Source organism: Perca fluviatilis, chromosome 5 (genome assembly GCF_010015445.1).
Source record: "Perca fluviatilis chromosome 5, GENO_Pfluv_1.0, whole genome shotgun sequence".
NCBI classification, from domain to species: Eukaryota; Metazoa; Chordata; class Actinopteri; order Perciformes; family Percidae; genus Perca; species Perca fluviatilis.
The window spans coordinates 17,575,202-17,588,450 of record NC_053116.1 but is presented as its reverse complement, the minus strand read 5'-3'; the positions used below and the strand labels follow the sequence as shown (position 1 = coordinate 17,588,450).

General features: G+C 39.8%; 1 protein-coding gene across 1 annotated transcript; it reads right to left on the bottom strand.

Annotated features, from left to right (window-relative positions):
* Positions 1-870: 870 nt before the first annotated feature.
* Positions 871-11,729, bottom strand: slc17a9b (solute carrier family 17 member 9b). Its single transcript, XM_039801599.1, has 13 exons — positions 10,952-11,729; positions 10,084-10,281; positions 9,378-9,517; positions 8,504-8,603; positions 8,061-8,191; positions 7,830-7,926; positions 7,153-7,249; positions 5,806-5,893; positions 5,672-5,706; positions 4,828-4,943; positions 3,842-3,897; positions 3,651-3,680; positions 871-3,152 (listed from the first exon to the last, which is right to left on the bottom strand). Exons 1-13 carry the CDS (start codon positions 11,080-11,082, stop codon positions 2,974-2,976), a joined length of 1,398 nt encoding a protein of 465 aa, XP_039657533.1. The 5' UTR covers positions 11,083-11,729; the 3' UTR covers positions 871-2,973.
* Between the last annotated feature and the right edge of the window lie 1,520 nt (positions 11,730-13,249).

The following is a 13,249-nucleotide window of genomic DNA, read 5'->3' as shown; positions in this document are numbered from 1 at the left end:
TTACTCTTACCAGCCGACAAGTTGGGGGAGGGTTTATCTCCCCTCTCCTCTACACTCACCCTCACAGTGTTTCATCTCTGCTAATTAAATAGTGGGCCACTCATCATGATTATGTCTGCTTTTACAACACTATTTTCTGTCAGTGAGAACACTCCAATAAGTGACTGACCACCTCTTTAACACCATGGCTGTTTTTGTATGAACTATACATCAAAGGCTAAATTCACTGCCAACTCACTCCACTCCACTGACTTCTATCTGACTTGTTACTTTCACTCACTTGTGACCCCCTCCCTTTCTTTTAATTGCCACGCGGCAGCCACAAGCCACCCGTCTCCATGACAACCTGAGCCATTCGGTCCCATGAGAAGAAGTGGGTTGGGTTGACTAGCATCTGGCCATTCACACGTGGGCAGTGCCAGCTAGCCAACATGGCACACAGCATCCTGCCATATGGTGCCGCCACATACGTCCTGCTAGCCCCGACTCGGGATCTGGGCCTGTAGTAAGCCGCTGGTGTGAACAGGACAGACCCTGTTCAGCAGCTGATCCACATGCAGAATTGGCTACTGATGTACAGACAAATGCTTCTCGGCTTCATAGTATAAAAAAAACTTTTTCATTATGTAGTGCATAAATGTGTGAAATGACTCTTTCATGTAGTCACGGGTAATATTTGCTATACGTCATCCCAATGAAAACTTTAAGAGATCATCCACATAGAAGGCCTCCATTCTACATAGCAGTAGAAAGTATTTAGAGACTAAATGGCACCACGTGCTCTTCTTTTTGTTGATACTGTGCTGCCTCCCTGTGGCACTACTGAGAAAATACATGCAGATAGTGCAGCACACTGAAACAACTTCCCAGTTTTGACAAAATATATTTTTTTTATTCAAAGTTAATAAATGCTTCTCAATACAACATATCTTGAAAGCATTAGAATACTGCATTTTCTTGCAGGAATGTATTCTTTATCATACATATCTTACATGTTATCAAAAAGGATTTGTCAGAAGGCTTTCAGGAACCTACAGTGAGATATGTTGGGGAACAGAAGTCATGTACATTTACAATTCTTTACATTTTGCATAACAGTAACAGAAAAACAAACAAACAATAAAGGCAGTTGTAAATAGGGCGGCAAAACATCTGAGGAATGTGGAGCGTCTTTTTTGACAAAAGAAAATGTTGAAGGCTGAGTAACTTATACCATGGTATTTTGTAAATAAATTATGTATCTCAAAGATCCACGCATACACTTTGTGTATGATCACTACAAAAGATAGTTTAGGTACAGTAACAGAATCAAAGTGATATTTGGCGCAGATATATCAATTTCAGATTAGATATCAAAATAAATTATTCAAAACACACACACAATCTAAATATGTTTGATACAGAAAATGTATCTTGACTCTGAAAGACAGTGAGCAAAGGTTTGAAAAAATCCAATTAATTTCTTATGCCCACATTTTTTTTGTATTCACTGACTTAGACAATGTAAGAAATATATTGGGCATGTCAGAAATTAAATCTATATCGACAAAATATTCAGCCAAAGGATACACTTCCAAGTTTTTATAGAAAACATCCAAGAAAATGTATGTGCCTTTGTATGGAATAACAATAACAAGTCACACAGAAGCAACAGAACTCCTACAAAGAAGGCAAACATGTAGCAATGTATAATAATCAATAAAAGACACAGTGAGCATATCTTAAACTTCTCTCATTGCTTAAATCAGGCACAAAATAATAAATGCATAGATTTAAAAAGGTACATGTGTCAAGTAAACAACAAGATTGAAAATGAAATCTTTAAACTGTGCTGTGAATGCCAAAGCTAAATGCCACAAATCACTTTCAACCAGAGCTATGCAGCTAGCTTTATGTTACTACATAATTCTCAGTAATATCCATATGCTAAATGTTCTCCACTTCCTCAACTGTGTTGAACCTAAGATTTCTAATCCTCTCACGTGCCCCGCAACATTCCTTGTGTCACCAAAATGATATATGGACCAAAGTGCAGGTCAGAAAAGAAGTGAGGAAACTAGACTTGCAGAAAGGTCTATTCATACTGCATCACACTGTTGATAGCTTACTTACCTAATATATGTATTGTTCCTGTAATCTAACTTTATATATATTTAATATATTTCTTGTCTAAAAAAAATCTTTTGAAAATTAACCAAAAAAATTAAAAGGCCATATAAATATCTAAGTACCCAAAATAATTAAGTGAGGTATTTCTAATACATGCAAGCACGTAGAAAGAAAATAATAATGAATTACCTTTGGCTTCCCATGATCCCTTTCACCCCCTCCGACTGTAACAATAAGATGAGCTTGTAACCATGGAGATGGGGACTACAGAAGGTAGATCGTACAGGACATTACAGCGCCTGCCAAGTAATTAGTGGCTGGGTAATGAGGTGTCACTCAGACAGCGATGGGTGAGTGGGGCGTACTAATAAAAGACTTCAGGTGCGAGAGGCTGGACTGCGTCCCTGCGTCACACACGTGTGCCCAAACCGCCTCCCCCACCCCTGCAGGGTAAGAACACACCACGTGGTCTGTCACAACTGTCAGAGAGCTCCTGAGGCTACCACGTCCATCACTCTCGCATATAATAATATGTGGATAACAATTTCCATGACTTCTCTCGTTCTCAATGACAGAGCATCCTCTAACCCAGTTGTGTTTTTCTAGGATTTGACGTTCTAGCCCCAAGATTTTTCAGTAACAGTGTACAGGCTCTGCTGTGTGTTTTTCAGTAACTGTTGCAGTACTTCCTCAACCAGACACAGAGCCAATCAAAGTTTTCCAGATGTGATAGGCGGACTTTGTCCGTGTGCTACTTGCTATCCAAAGGCTAGTTCTCCAATGTGGATAATGTCCTAGCTGCTGGTTGCCCAGGTCGTATCTCCCTTGGGGGATAGAATGCTTGTCCCTCTGATGGCAGACGATTTAGATGTGGATGTCGTGGTGACGGACCTTACTATAGTCAATGTCGACCCGGCGCGCCTCCGCGAAGGCCAGGAAGGTGCAGAGGCCCAGCAGGTTGACGGTGGTGATAAGGGCAAACACAGATGCCCACGAGCCTGTGGCCTCAATGAGGTACCCCGAAAAATACACCAGTAGGACCCCTGCACAGCCACACAGCCACACACACACAGCCACACACACACAGCCACACACACACAGCCACACACACACACACACACACACACACACACACACACACACACACACACACACACACACACACACACACACACACACACACACACACACACACACACACACACAATTAATAGCATATTATCACAAAGATTTAAACAAAGTACACGGTATCTTCCATGCGATTGTTAAGTTTTTCCGCAGAGAAAATGTCACAGTCCATTACACATCCCTCACAGGACCACAACCTGTCAATCTCTGTTCCCTGTATTATTCATCTGACACAAACTCCATTATGCTCCCTTGATGAAATATGCATGGCACATAGGAGTCAGCATCACTGACAGACGCATCAGCTCAAAGTTTGAATTTGTGGAAAAGTGGATGAACTATTTCACTCAATAGATTGGTGTAATTTAGCAACTGCTGGTGAAAGATTCATCACCTCTCCGCCAGAAACTCACCTAAGAAAGCACCGCATGTATTCATAACACCTGAAAAAAGAAATGCAGATACACACATGTAAAATTGAAGACTTTATTAAAATTTCACCGGTGCTTTAAAAAAAAAAAATGATAAAAGCTAAAGCTAAACTGTTTCGTATGAATGAAAATTTCATAAGTAGTTGTCAAGAATGTGTACTTTTTAAACTTACCAAATAAAGCTCCAGCACAGGAAGGAGCAAGATCTTGAACATTTACAGATACACCGCTGTAAAAAAACAACAACATGTCATTAGGCATTTCATCAGCCATTTAAGGTGCTAAATTGACTCTCTCTCTCAGAGTAAAACTAATAACCGGCCTGAGATATCTCAGCCACAAAAATATTAGAAGCGTATCAGAAGAGAAAATAAATGTCTGTGTTCAGGTAAATGTATCGTGGCTATTATCAAGTGTAGCTACAGTATATTGTTCCTTGCATAGTCTGGAACTTGAATAAAATGAATACATTTCTGATCTGGAGGGACCTCACAAATGTAAAAAATAAAATCTACATTTGTCCTGAACAACATTCGGAGATACATTAGAAGTATTGGAGTAATTGTAGTATAACTTTGGGATTTTTTTAACATCAGAAAGTAAAGTAAAAAAAATCCACATTGAAGTACAAAACAAGAAGAAAATTGAAAATTATAGGCGACTTTTCAAATGACACTACAAGACAAAGAGCACCAAACAAGACAAACACATCCACACCACACAGCTGATGCAAAGTCATACTTGTGGTCATGTTTCATCATCGTTTGGTTCTGCCTCGATTGCGACTCACCCAAGATTGTTTACCCCCGCTTGTGTATTTGTTTTGGTATAAAGTGAAGGACATATACTCACAGTTAAACAATGATAAGTCTGGTGATATTAAATGCATTTCTTGTAATCAACAAACCCCATGAAAAGCCTGTCACCATCTTGGTGCCATAAATACTCATTATCACACCAAATGTGTATTAATCTGCACTTCAAAATAGCACTTTAATGTCTAACCGAGGCTGCTGTGTGGTGCTGTCGTCATAGCCGTGGAAATGAATGTAATAGTTTAAAATGGTTTCAAGACAGCAACTCAAAACACAGAACTGACCCTTGGGTGCTGATTTCAGTGAGAGAGATAAGAGTGTAAGGGCATTCTAGGTGCCAGTACCTGTGACTGAAGGTGGTGAGGCCCATGGTGGCAGACACAAATGCTACAGCCCAGGGGAAGGTAGTGTTGCCACACAGAAGAAGGGTAAACACACTGGACACACCCATGGAGAAACACTAACAGAGGAATGAATGCACACACAAAAACATCAATCAAAACCTTACATAATTGATTATGTATACGAGTGTAAAAAGTAGGGTTGGGTATCGTTTGGGTTTTTTCCGACACCGGTGCCGGTGCCTAAATCGATACTTTTTAATAAAGTAAAAAAAAAAAAAAAAAGAAGGATACTAAAGAACAGTTGACGACATTAAAGAACGGCTTGTTTATTGCTAAGACCAAAATTAAAGATTTAATAATAACGTAATAACTATAACAATAACTTATTTCACCAGTAAATTGCTGTTGAACGACAAAAACAACCACCAGATGGGAAAAGGGTATTTTACAATCATTTTTAATGCACCACGAGGTTTTAAGTGAACGCATCATCTGTGTTGTTTAATTCCGACAATGGCAGCTGCGGAGCAGACGGTTACGTCCCGGTGTTGGAATCCTCTACAGTGAAATACAGTCACACTTTACACTGTTTAACGTTAGCTCTCAGCATTTTAAATGTGTTTAATCCAGCTGCTAGCTAAAGGTTACCTGCTGTCAGGCGTAGAGTAAAGTCAGGCACCGAAACGTTCGTTCTTATTCGGTCTCGTTACTACCGTTTACGTCGGCACCAGTGCCCTATTGGCACCACGTTTCGGTACCCAACCCTAGTAAAAAAGGGAGGACAGTCACACAATAACCATATAACATACACACAGAATAATAAGACAACTGTTAAATATTGTACCTGCATCAACTTCCTCACTGAGGCTGTATCGAAGCCTGTGGGGATTAGGAAAGAAATTAGGACACTCAATTACACAGCTGCTTTCAGAAAAAAAAAAAAAAAAAAATCTAATATATGCTCATCAGTTGCCCTACCTTTACTGATGAGGTGGTCAGATAGCCAGCCACTGAAGAGGGATGAGGGTATGGCCACCAACCAGGGAATGACATTGAACACCCAACCCTGGGAACATATTTTCTGACCGTGAAAAAAACTTGACCAGAACCAGCAGGGAACATTGAGCATTAGGTAATTTCTGGTAGCGTATTAGGTACTACTTTGGTCCAGACTGAAATATCACATCATCTATTGGATGGATTGTCATGAAATGTACAGACGTCATGGTGCCCAGAAGTTGAAACCGACTGACTTTTCATCCAGCGCCACCAGCAGGTCAGTCAAAGTTGTCATTTATCCAGTGAAACAAATCTACATCTACCTGGTGGATAAGCATAACATTTTCTAGATGCATCATAATGACTTAGGCGATCATCTGATTTATCCTCTAGCTCCACAATGAGACCTCCCAACTTCATTGGTTATTTGGTTTTTGACCAAATGCCTGCAAAACTAATAACATTCCCACTAGGCTTGGGCAGTATCTAATTTTTCATACCTTCCTAACATTTCACTGGGATATCAATATATTACGGGATTTGTGTAAAAGAAACAAGGAAATCAAAACGTAAAACCTGCACTGCTGGTGATAGAAGTCATGGTAGCACGTATGGCAATGTCTAGCATGGCGTCTGTGGCGGATACATCAGTGGGCTGAGCGGAGATGATGTGTGTGTGGTGGTGGTCGTGGCAGACTGGCAGTTGAAAAAAATATAATGTGGCCAGGGCTGGCTCACCTTTACCATCGGGACTTAACCCAAAATACTCCCAAAACAGGAGCAGAGGCATTTGTCTTTTCTTTTTTTATCACCACTCACATTCGCCATGTTTCTCAGCTCAGCTGCCTGTTCAACCAGTAGATTATGACCTCTGGTAGTGTGTGCTGTGCAATAAATTACCGCAATACAGCATCTCTGTATCAGTTTAATAGAAAGGAGGAGCCTCTGTATTTTAGACAGTATTGAAAATCACACCTTCGGGATTTCTAAATACCCTGGTATACCCTAACACTTTGATAATGCCTAAGCGTAATTCCCATCAGCCTCAGCTGTACTTTGTGTTTAGCGCTCATTAGTGAATGTTAGCATGCTAACTGGCTAAATTAAGATGGTGAACATGGTTAACATTATACCTGCTTAACATCAGCATGTTAGCTGTTGTGAACATGTTAACATGGCGGCACTAGCATTTAGCTCAAAGCACTCAAAGCCCAAGTGCAGTCTTAAAGTAGTTCCTGATTTTAACCTTTGTGACATTACATTCACATTAATTATTCCTTATATCTTGGGGTCAAATATGTGATCCGATTGTTCAGTAGCAGTTACCTTGGCATTCGGGAAAGTGTCTTTGAAGAATGTTGGCAGCCATGACAAAAGAGTGAAGAAGGTGCTTGCTGTGCAGAGGTGTGTAACGATCACAGCGCTGTTCAGAATGAAGACAGAAACAAACAAAATAAGTCCATTGAACCTATATTTACACATACTGTATCATCTAACCATTTCCTGTCAAAGCAGATCAGCTACATCAAATAAAACCACAGGAGGTTCTCCCTGTCACTGGAAATGGAGCATATCAGTTGCATTACAGTATATAAATACCTAGGCCATAGGGACAGACTGAAAGGACATGGAAGAACTCAATATGAGAGACATTAACAGACAGCAGAGGCAGCCAGAGACTGGGCTTGCTATTCTAAAATCTGCTACATATAAAAGCTGGATCTTAGTCTACAGAAACGGTTACTAAGTTATGATCTGTTAAAACTGAGATATATTCTATACATTTCCTCTATGCCTATAGACAAAGGAGCTACACAGAGTACAAAATGCATCACACACACACACACACACACACACACACACACACACACACACACACACACACACACACACACACACACACACACACACACACACACACACACACACACACACACACACACACACACACACACACACACACACACACACACACACACACACACACTTTATCTTTATCTCACCAGACTGCAGGTTGTTTTAGGAGCCGTAACCAATGTCTTTTGGACAGTTTGGACTGGGGCCCACCACTTCCCAGGGACTCCAGGGTGATGATAGGCCCTGCGTACACAGATGAACACAGGCATGTGAGCATACAATAGGACACTGACTCCTATTATACAAATAAGCAGTTGCAAGATAGGAGCATGCTATGAAGGCGCAGATACTGCCGACACATTTAAAGCCGCCCTTGCCTTCTCCTTTGAGCAGATATTTCCACATGCAGTAGGCCCACAGGACTGAGAGGAGACCAGATGCATAGAAAACACTCTGCCAGCCATACAGGTCCAACATGAGGGAGCCAGCCCCTCCAATCACCAGAGTGCTGAAAAAAGGTCACAGCAGGACATGACAAGTCAAACAAACACACCATTGTAGCAGTTTCAATAAAGTAAAGTAGTTGATAAGGCGCATACACAACATGAGCTGAACTTTGAAAGCAAACAAACAAGGATGTTATATTAAAATGGTCTATACATCTGCATAAAGATAATAAATTACCATTTTATCAGCTTTATTCAGCTTTTAAATGAGCCCATCCTCTTTTCACTTGAAAACAATGATTTTATAGGAATATACACTCTTACACACTTTTTTTCCCCACCATTCCCCATATATTGTATAAGGCTTGACTCACCCCAAGTAGGAGCCACTACCCACAGTGCTCATGAGGAAGCCTCTCTCACTTTCCACCACCTTTTGAGAGCACAGACTTGCCAGAGAAGGGTAATGAACTCCTAACATCAAGACACAAAACATAATTGGTTAATGGTCAGAAAGAAATTCAAATAGGAATAAACAAGACATAGGATAGGATTTTAGTAAGTAGGATTTTTACCACCTCAACACAAAAAACAAAGGGGAAATTTGGGCCGATGTGAACAACACAGCAAATACTTTAGCAGGTGTTAAAAAACTTGAAATCCAGAAGCATCTGCACCGGTGTTGAGAAGTTGCTGCCAAAATACATTTAAAGACACGCCTTATTCATCCCACGTATGTATAATATTAATTATCGTTCTCATGCTACATAAACAAAAGACAAGGTAACAATGACCATGCCACAAACTAAACCTGTTGCAATTTACATACTGGTCACCAACAAAAAGGCCTATAAATGTCATAGGGATACTCAATAAATTAAAGTCATCCATTTCTTCTTTAGATAAAATTAAAAAAAATGTTTTTTCATTGTAAAGTGTCTTTCAAAAATATCTTTCACACTGCATAAAAACTAACCTAAAATGTACTTTTTGAGAAGAAACGGACACTTTGCGACTTTAACATGTGTTTGTGTGCTTTCATGTTGTCTGCCTGTATCTAATTCCCTAACACAGAAAGCAGACTTTTAAATAAATTGAATAAATGTGTTTTTTTTCCAGACCAAAAGGTCTAAATCCATTTTTTAAGGTCAGAAAAGAGCAAAAAGCATTTAAGAGAATTTAGTTTCACCTTTGTGACCTACAGTTATCTCAAAATGCAATTTGTCTCATTCAACCTGTCCATCTCACCTTGCAATAAGCCCATGAGGAAGCGGGCCAGTGTCATGGAGAGGATTGGCTGGGAGCAGAAATGGGCCAGGATCGGGGTGAAGGCCGTCATCGACCCCCAGGCTGCTGCAGACAGCAGGAGGACCTTCTCACCACCCACCCTGAGGACACAGAACATAGACAGACAGTCTGTATTAGCTTTAACTTTGGCCTGCTCAGAGAGCCCACTTTTATCAGCTGAAGGTTGGTAGGTTGTGAGGTGGCACAACTTTGATCTCTTGGATGTAATTCTGCCAAAACTATATTCTTTCTTACATGTACACAAGTAAAATTAGGCACTGTGGATGTTTTATAAGGCATCTACTTACAGATGAAGCATTTTGAGATATCATTTTAGACTATATTCACTTTGGTGTGACAATTCTGGAGTGAATAAAACTCTAATCTGTTTATGACACTGTGAGCCTGCAAGAGGAAACAACATGATAATAGAGGAAACATCTAGCTTTATTCACTGTATTATCTGTCCAGTCTGAGCAAACACCAATGGGCTGTTTGTGTCACTGCCAGTAACGTTCTCATGCAAACAACTGATGAGCAGGAAGCAAAAAACAAATGGCAATTGAAAACCAGTGTCACTATAAGCATTCATAACACATCTATGTAAATTTCAGTTTACTTAGTTAGGTCACAACAGGACTACTGTTTGAGCTCAAATGTTTCCCACCGGTCGCTGACGTAGCCTCCGAACACTTGGGTGAAGCAGTAGCCCCAGAAGAAGCTGCCCAGCACCATGCCGGACTCCCTCTTGCTCCAGTTGAACTGCTCTGCCATGCTGACGGCACAGATGGGCATCGCCACACGGGCGCAGTAGAGGAGGCATGTCCCAAGCAGCAGCACCACCGTCCATACCCTCGCCACTGGCCTGAGGGGAAGCAGAATGGATTGAACAAAGGCAACATTTGGGTACAAACTTTGGACTTAAATCCAGTTGATAGGGGATGTCTTATCTAACTGGGGGAGGACATACTAGGCCTACCCCCAATTTGGCTCCCTTTTACAGTACACTCCACATGAGTTCAATTGGCTTCAGTCTTCATTAGGGTTAAGTTTAATAGTTCAGTTTTGGTTTCGTTGAATCTACAGGGAATACATACTGTATGTATGTCCTCAAAATAAAGTAAACTACTGTAAGACAATTGTGTCAAAACAATATAATAATTGAATTATGTTTTATGATCATTCATTTTTCATAAAAGGAAGCAGAGCGAACTTACTTCCTGATTATGGAGCCTTGACCTATGTGGCAGCAGTATCGAACCATGAAACGCCAAAGATCATACGTGTCGACATAATTACCAGCAATATTTATATCTGCTGGTAATTAATGACATTTGTAATCAAAGTGTCTCTTGGTTACAAATGTCTATATTCCTCACGCAGGAGCATTAAAGCAAAGAGTTGCTAAGAAAGTATCGATAGTGACTTAGGTTAACACTTATCTGGGGATATGTGTTAGCCTGTGAAGTAGCAAAGACCGCGGTAAACAGCACTGTTGAACGTAGGCTATGTCTCTTTAGTGTTAAACATGTTACCTTGACCAGGTGGTGTGTTCAGGCCACTTCTTGTGACATGCAGGAGCTCCGATCTTGTCAGACGGATGGTTTTCCTTGTGACAGACCAAATCGTAGCTATAGTTCTTGCCATATTTTTGAATAACTGCCATTCAACAGCGAGTTAACAGCAGCCTTCTTTCAACCGCTTCGGCTGTTTACTCTTTCCGGTAGATCAGTCAGAAAAGTAAACGTTCAGAGAAATTAATCCTTCTCATAAAGTATTTGCTTAATCATATCTCGGGGGGGGGGGGGTTCGATAATCTAATCCATAACCTGTACGGCAGGTCTTACGGGAACACAGGCGATGGTCGCGGAACTGAGCTTGAGGAGTGAGTCTGTTTTTCCTGATGCCCTAGGAGGAGTAATCCACGTGTCAGTTTTTCTCTCCAGCCTCCTCCTGCCCGGCCACGCAGTTCTTCTTTTGATCGGTAGGGTAAATCTGAAAGTGATTTTTAGTCTTTTCTAAACCGATTCCAACTGTCTAGTCAGCCAATTGATTCAGTATCATCCTAAAATCCAGAGAGACGCCTCTGTCTCCGGCCCCTGTCCAAACATGACGGTGCAATCTAGAAAAATTTAACTGTGTCGTCTATGGGAGCATCGTTTGAGCACCAGGATGTACCCGTCCTTGCCGGATGGAGACGTGATGGTGCCCGTGCTGAGAAGCTGCTGTGTGGGGCAAAGATATGCGCAGTGCCTGCAAGGTTGTTTCAATGGTCCGTCTGCCCCTGGCTGTTGGAGTTAGCAGCCAATCGTTATGTAATACTCTGCATTCAGCACAACTTTTAGCTGCTCTCTAGTCTGGATGGTGGTGGTCTGGTGGAGGAAGTCCTCACATCCTTTATTCAAGTTAAAGTAGCACCACAATGATAAATACTCCATTATAAGTAATGTGTGTGGTAGAAGAAGGACTCAGATATTTTACTCAAGTAAACGTAATTCTACAGTGTAAAACACTGTTATAGTAAAATTCCTGCATTACCTGTAAAATTGTTACAGGTATTATTAACATCAACATATACTTAAAGTATCAAAAGTAAAAAGTACTCATTATGCCGAATGCCCCATTTCAGAATCATATATACCGGTATTTAAATTACTTTATATACTGCTGGGTAGCTTAACCTACATTATAGGCATATCAGAATGGATTAGTCGATTTATATTTTGTATTAGTAATCTAAATCTCCAAAGTAGATAAGAGACTAAAGCTATCAAATAAATGTAGTGGAGTAAAAAGTATAATATTTGCCTCAAAAATGTACTGGAGTAGAAGTATAATGTAGCACAAAGTGGAAATACTAAAGTAAAGTACAAGTAGCCTACATCAAATTTGCACTTAAGTACAGTACTTGAGTAAATGTACTTAGTTACATTCCACCACTGGTACTACCAGTACTAGTACGTTTAACCAAGTACTGTAAAGATAAGTTGTACTTTTTGATGAAGTACTAGTGGTGGAATGTAACTAAGTACAAATACTTTAGTATTTCCATTTCTACTACTGCTACTTTATACTTCAACTCCTCTACAATTCAGAGTGAAATATTCCACTACATTTATTTAAAGGCTTTAGTAACTACTTTACAGATACACATTTTATATACAATACATGTGATGATCTCATAAAATATGATGCACTATCATGATAAAACAGTACAAATTTAGGATTAGCTTCACCTTTATCAACTACAACAGTAAAATGCTACTTACACATCAATGCATCAGTAATAATATTCTAATATTACAATATATGAACACTCACAGAAGACATTTTTCCACATTATGCATACTTCAACCTTTGATACTAAAGAACAGGTTTGCTAATAATACTTGCATACTTTTACTTAAATAACACTGTCAATGATGGAGTATTTTTATACTGCAGTATTGCTACTTTATATTAGAGGAAGAATACTTCACCATTCTGCATTCAATAATATACATATTGGATTATTGTTACTGATACATTTACATGTAAACAGCATTTTATATTGTAGCTGGTTAAAGTGAAGCTTAAATATGAACTACTTGGGTAATTGGGTAGCTTAAACTATAGCATTGTATATTATAAATTGATCGTTTTTGTGAAACATCTTCATCCGCAAAGTGACTAGTAGCTCTAGCTGTCAGATAATTGTAGTGGAGTTAAAAGTTAATATTCCTCTTTCAAATGTATTGAAGTAGAAGTCTAAGGTGGAAAATGGAAAAACTCAAGCATATGTACTTCATTGTACCTTAGTGCAGTAATTGAGTAAATGCAGTCAGTTACTTTCC

Excerpts from the sequence above, each read along its gene's own strand:
- slc17a9b (XM_039801599.1), bottom strand. The coding sequence starts at position 11,082 with ATGGCAGTTATTCAAAAATATGGCAAGAACTATAGCTACGATTTGGTC. Across the intron at positions 5,894-7,152 it reads ACACTTTCCCGAATGCCAAG|GGTTGGGTGTTCAATGTCAT; the intron begins GTAACTGCTACT and ends ATATGTTCCCAG. Across the intron at positions 4,944-5,671 it reads CAGTGAGGAAGTTGATGCAG|TGTTTCTCCATGGGTGTGTC; the intron begins GTACAATATTTA and ends TTCCTCTGTTAG.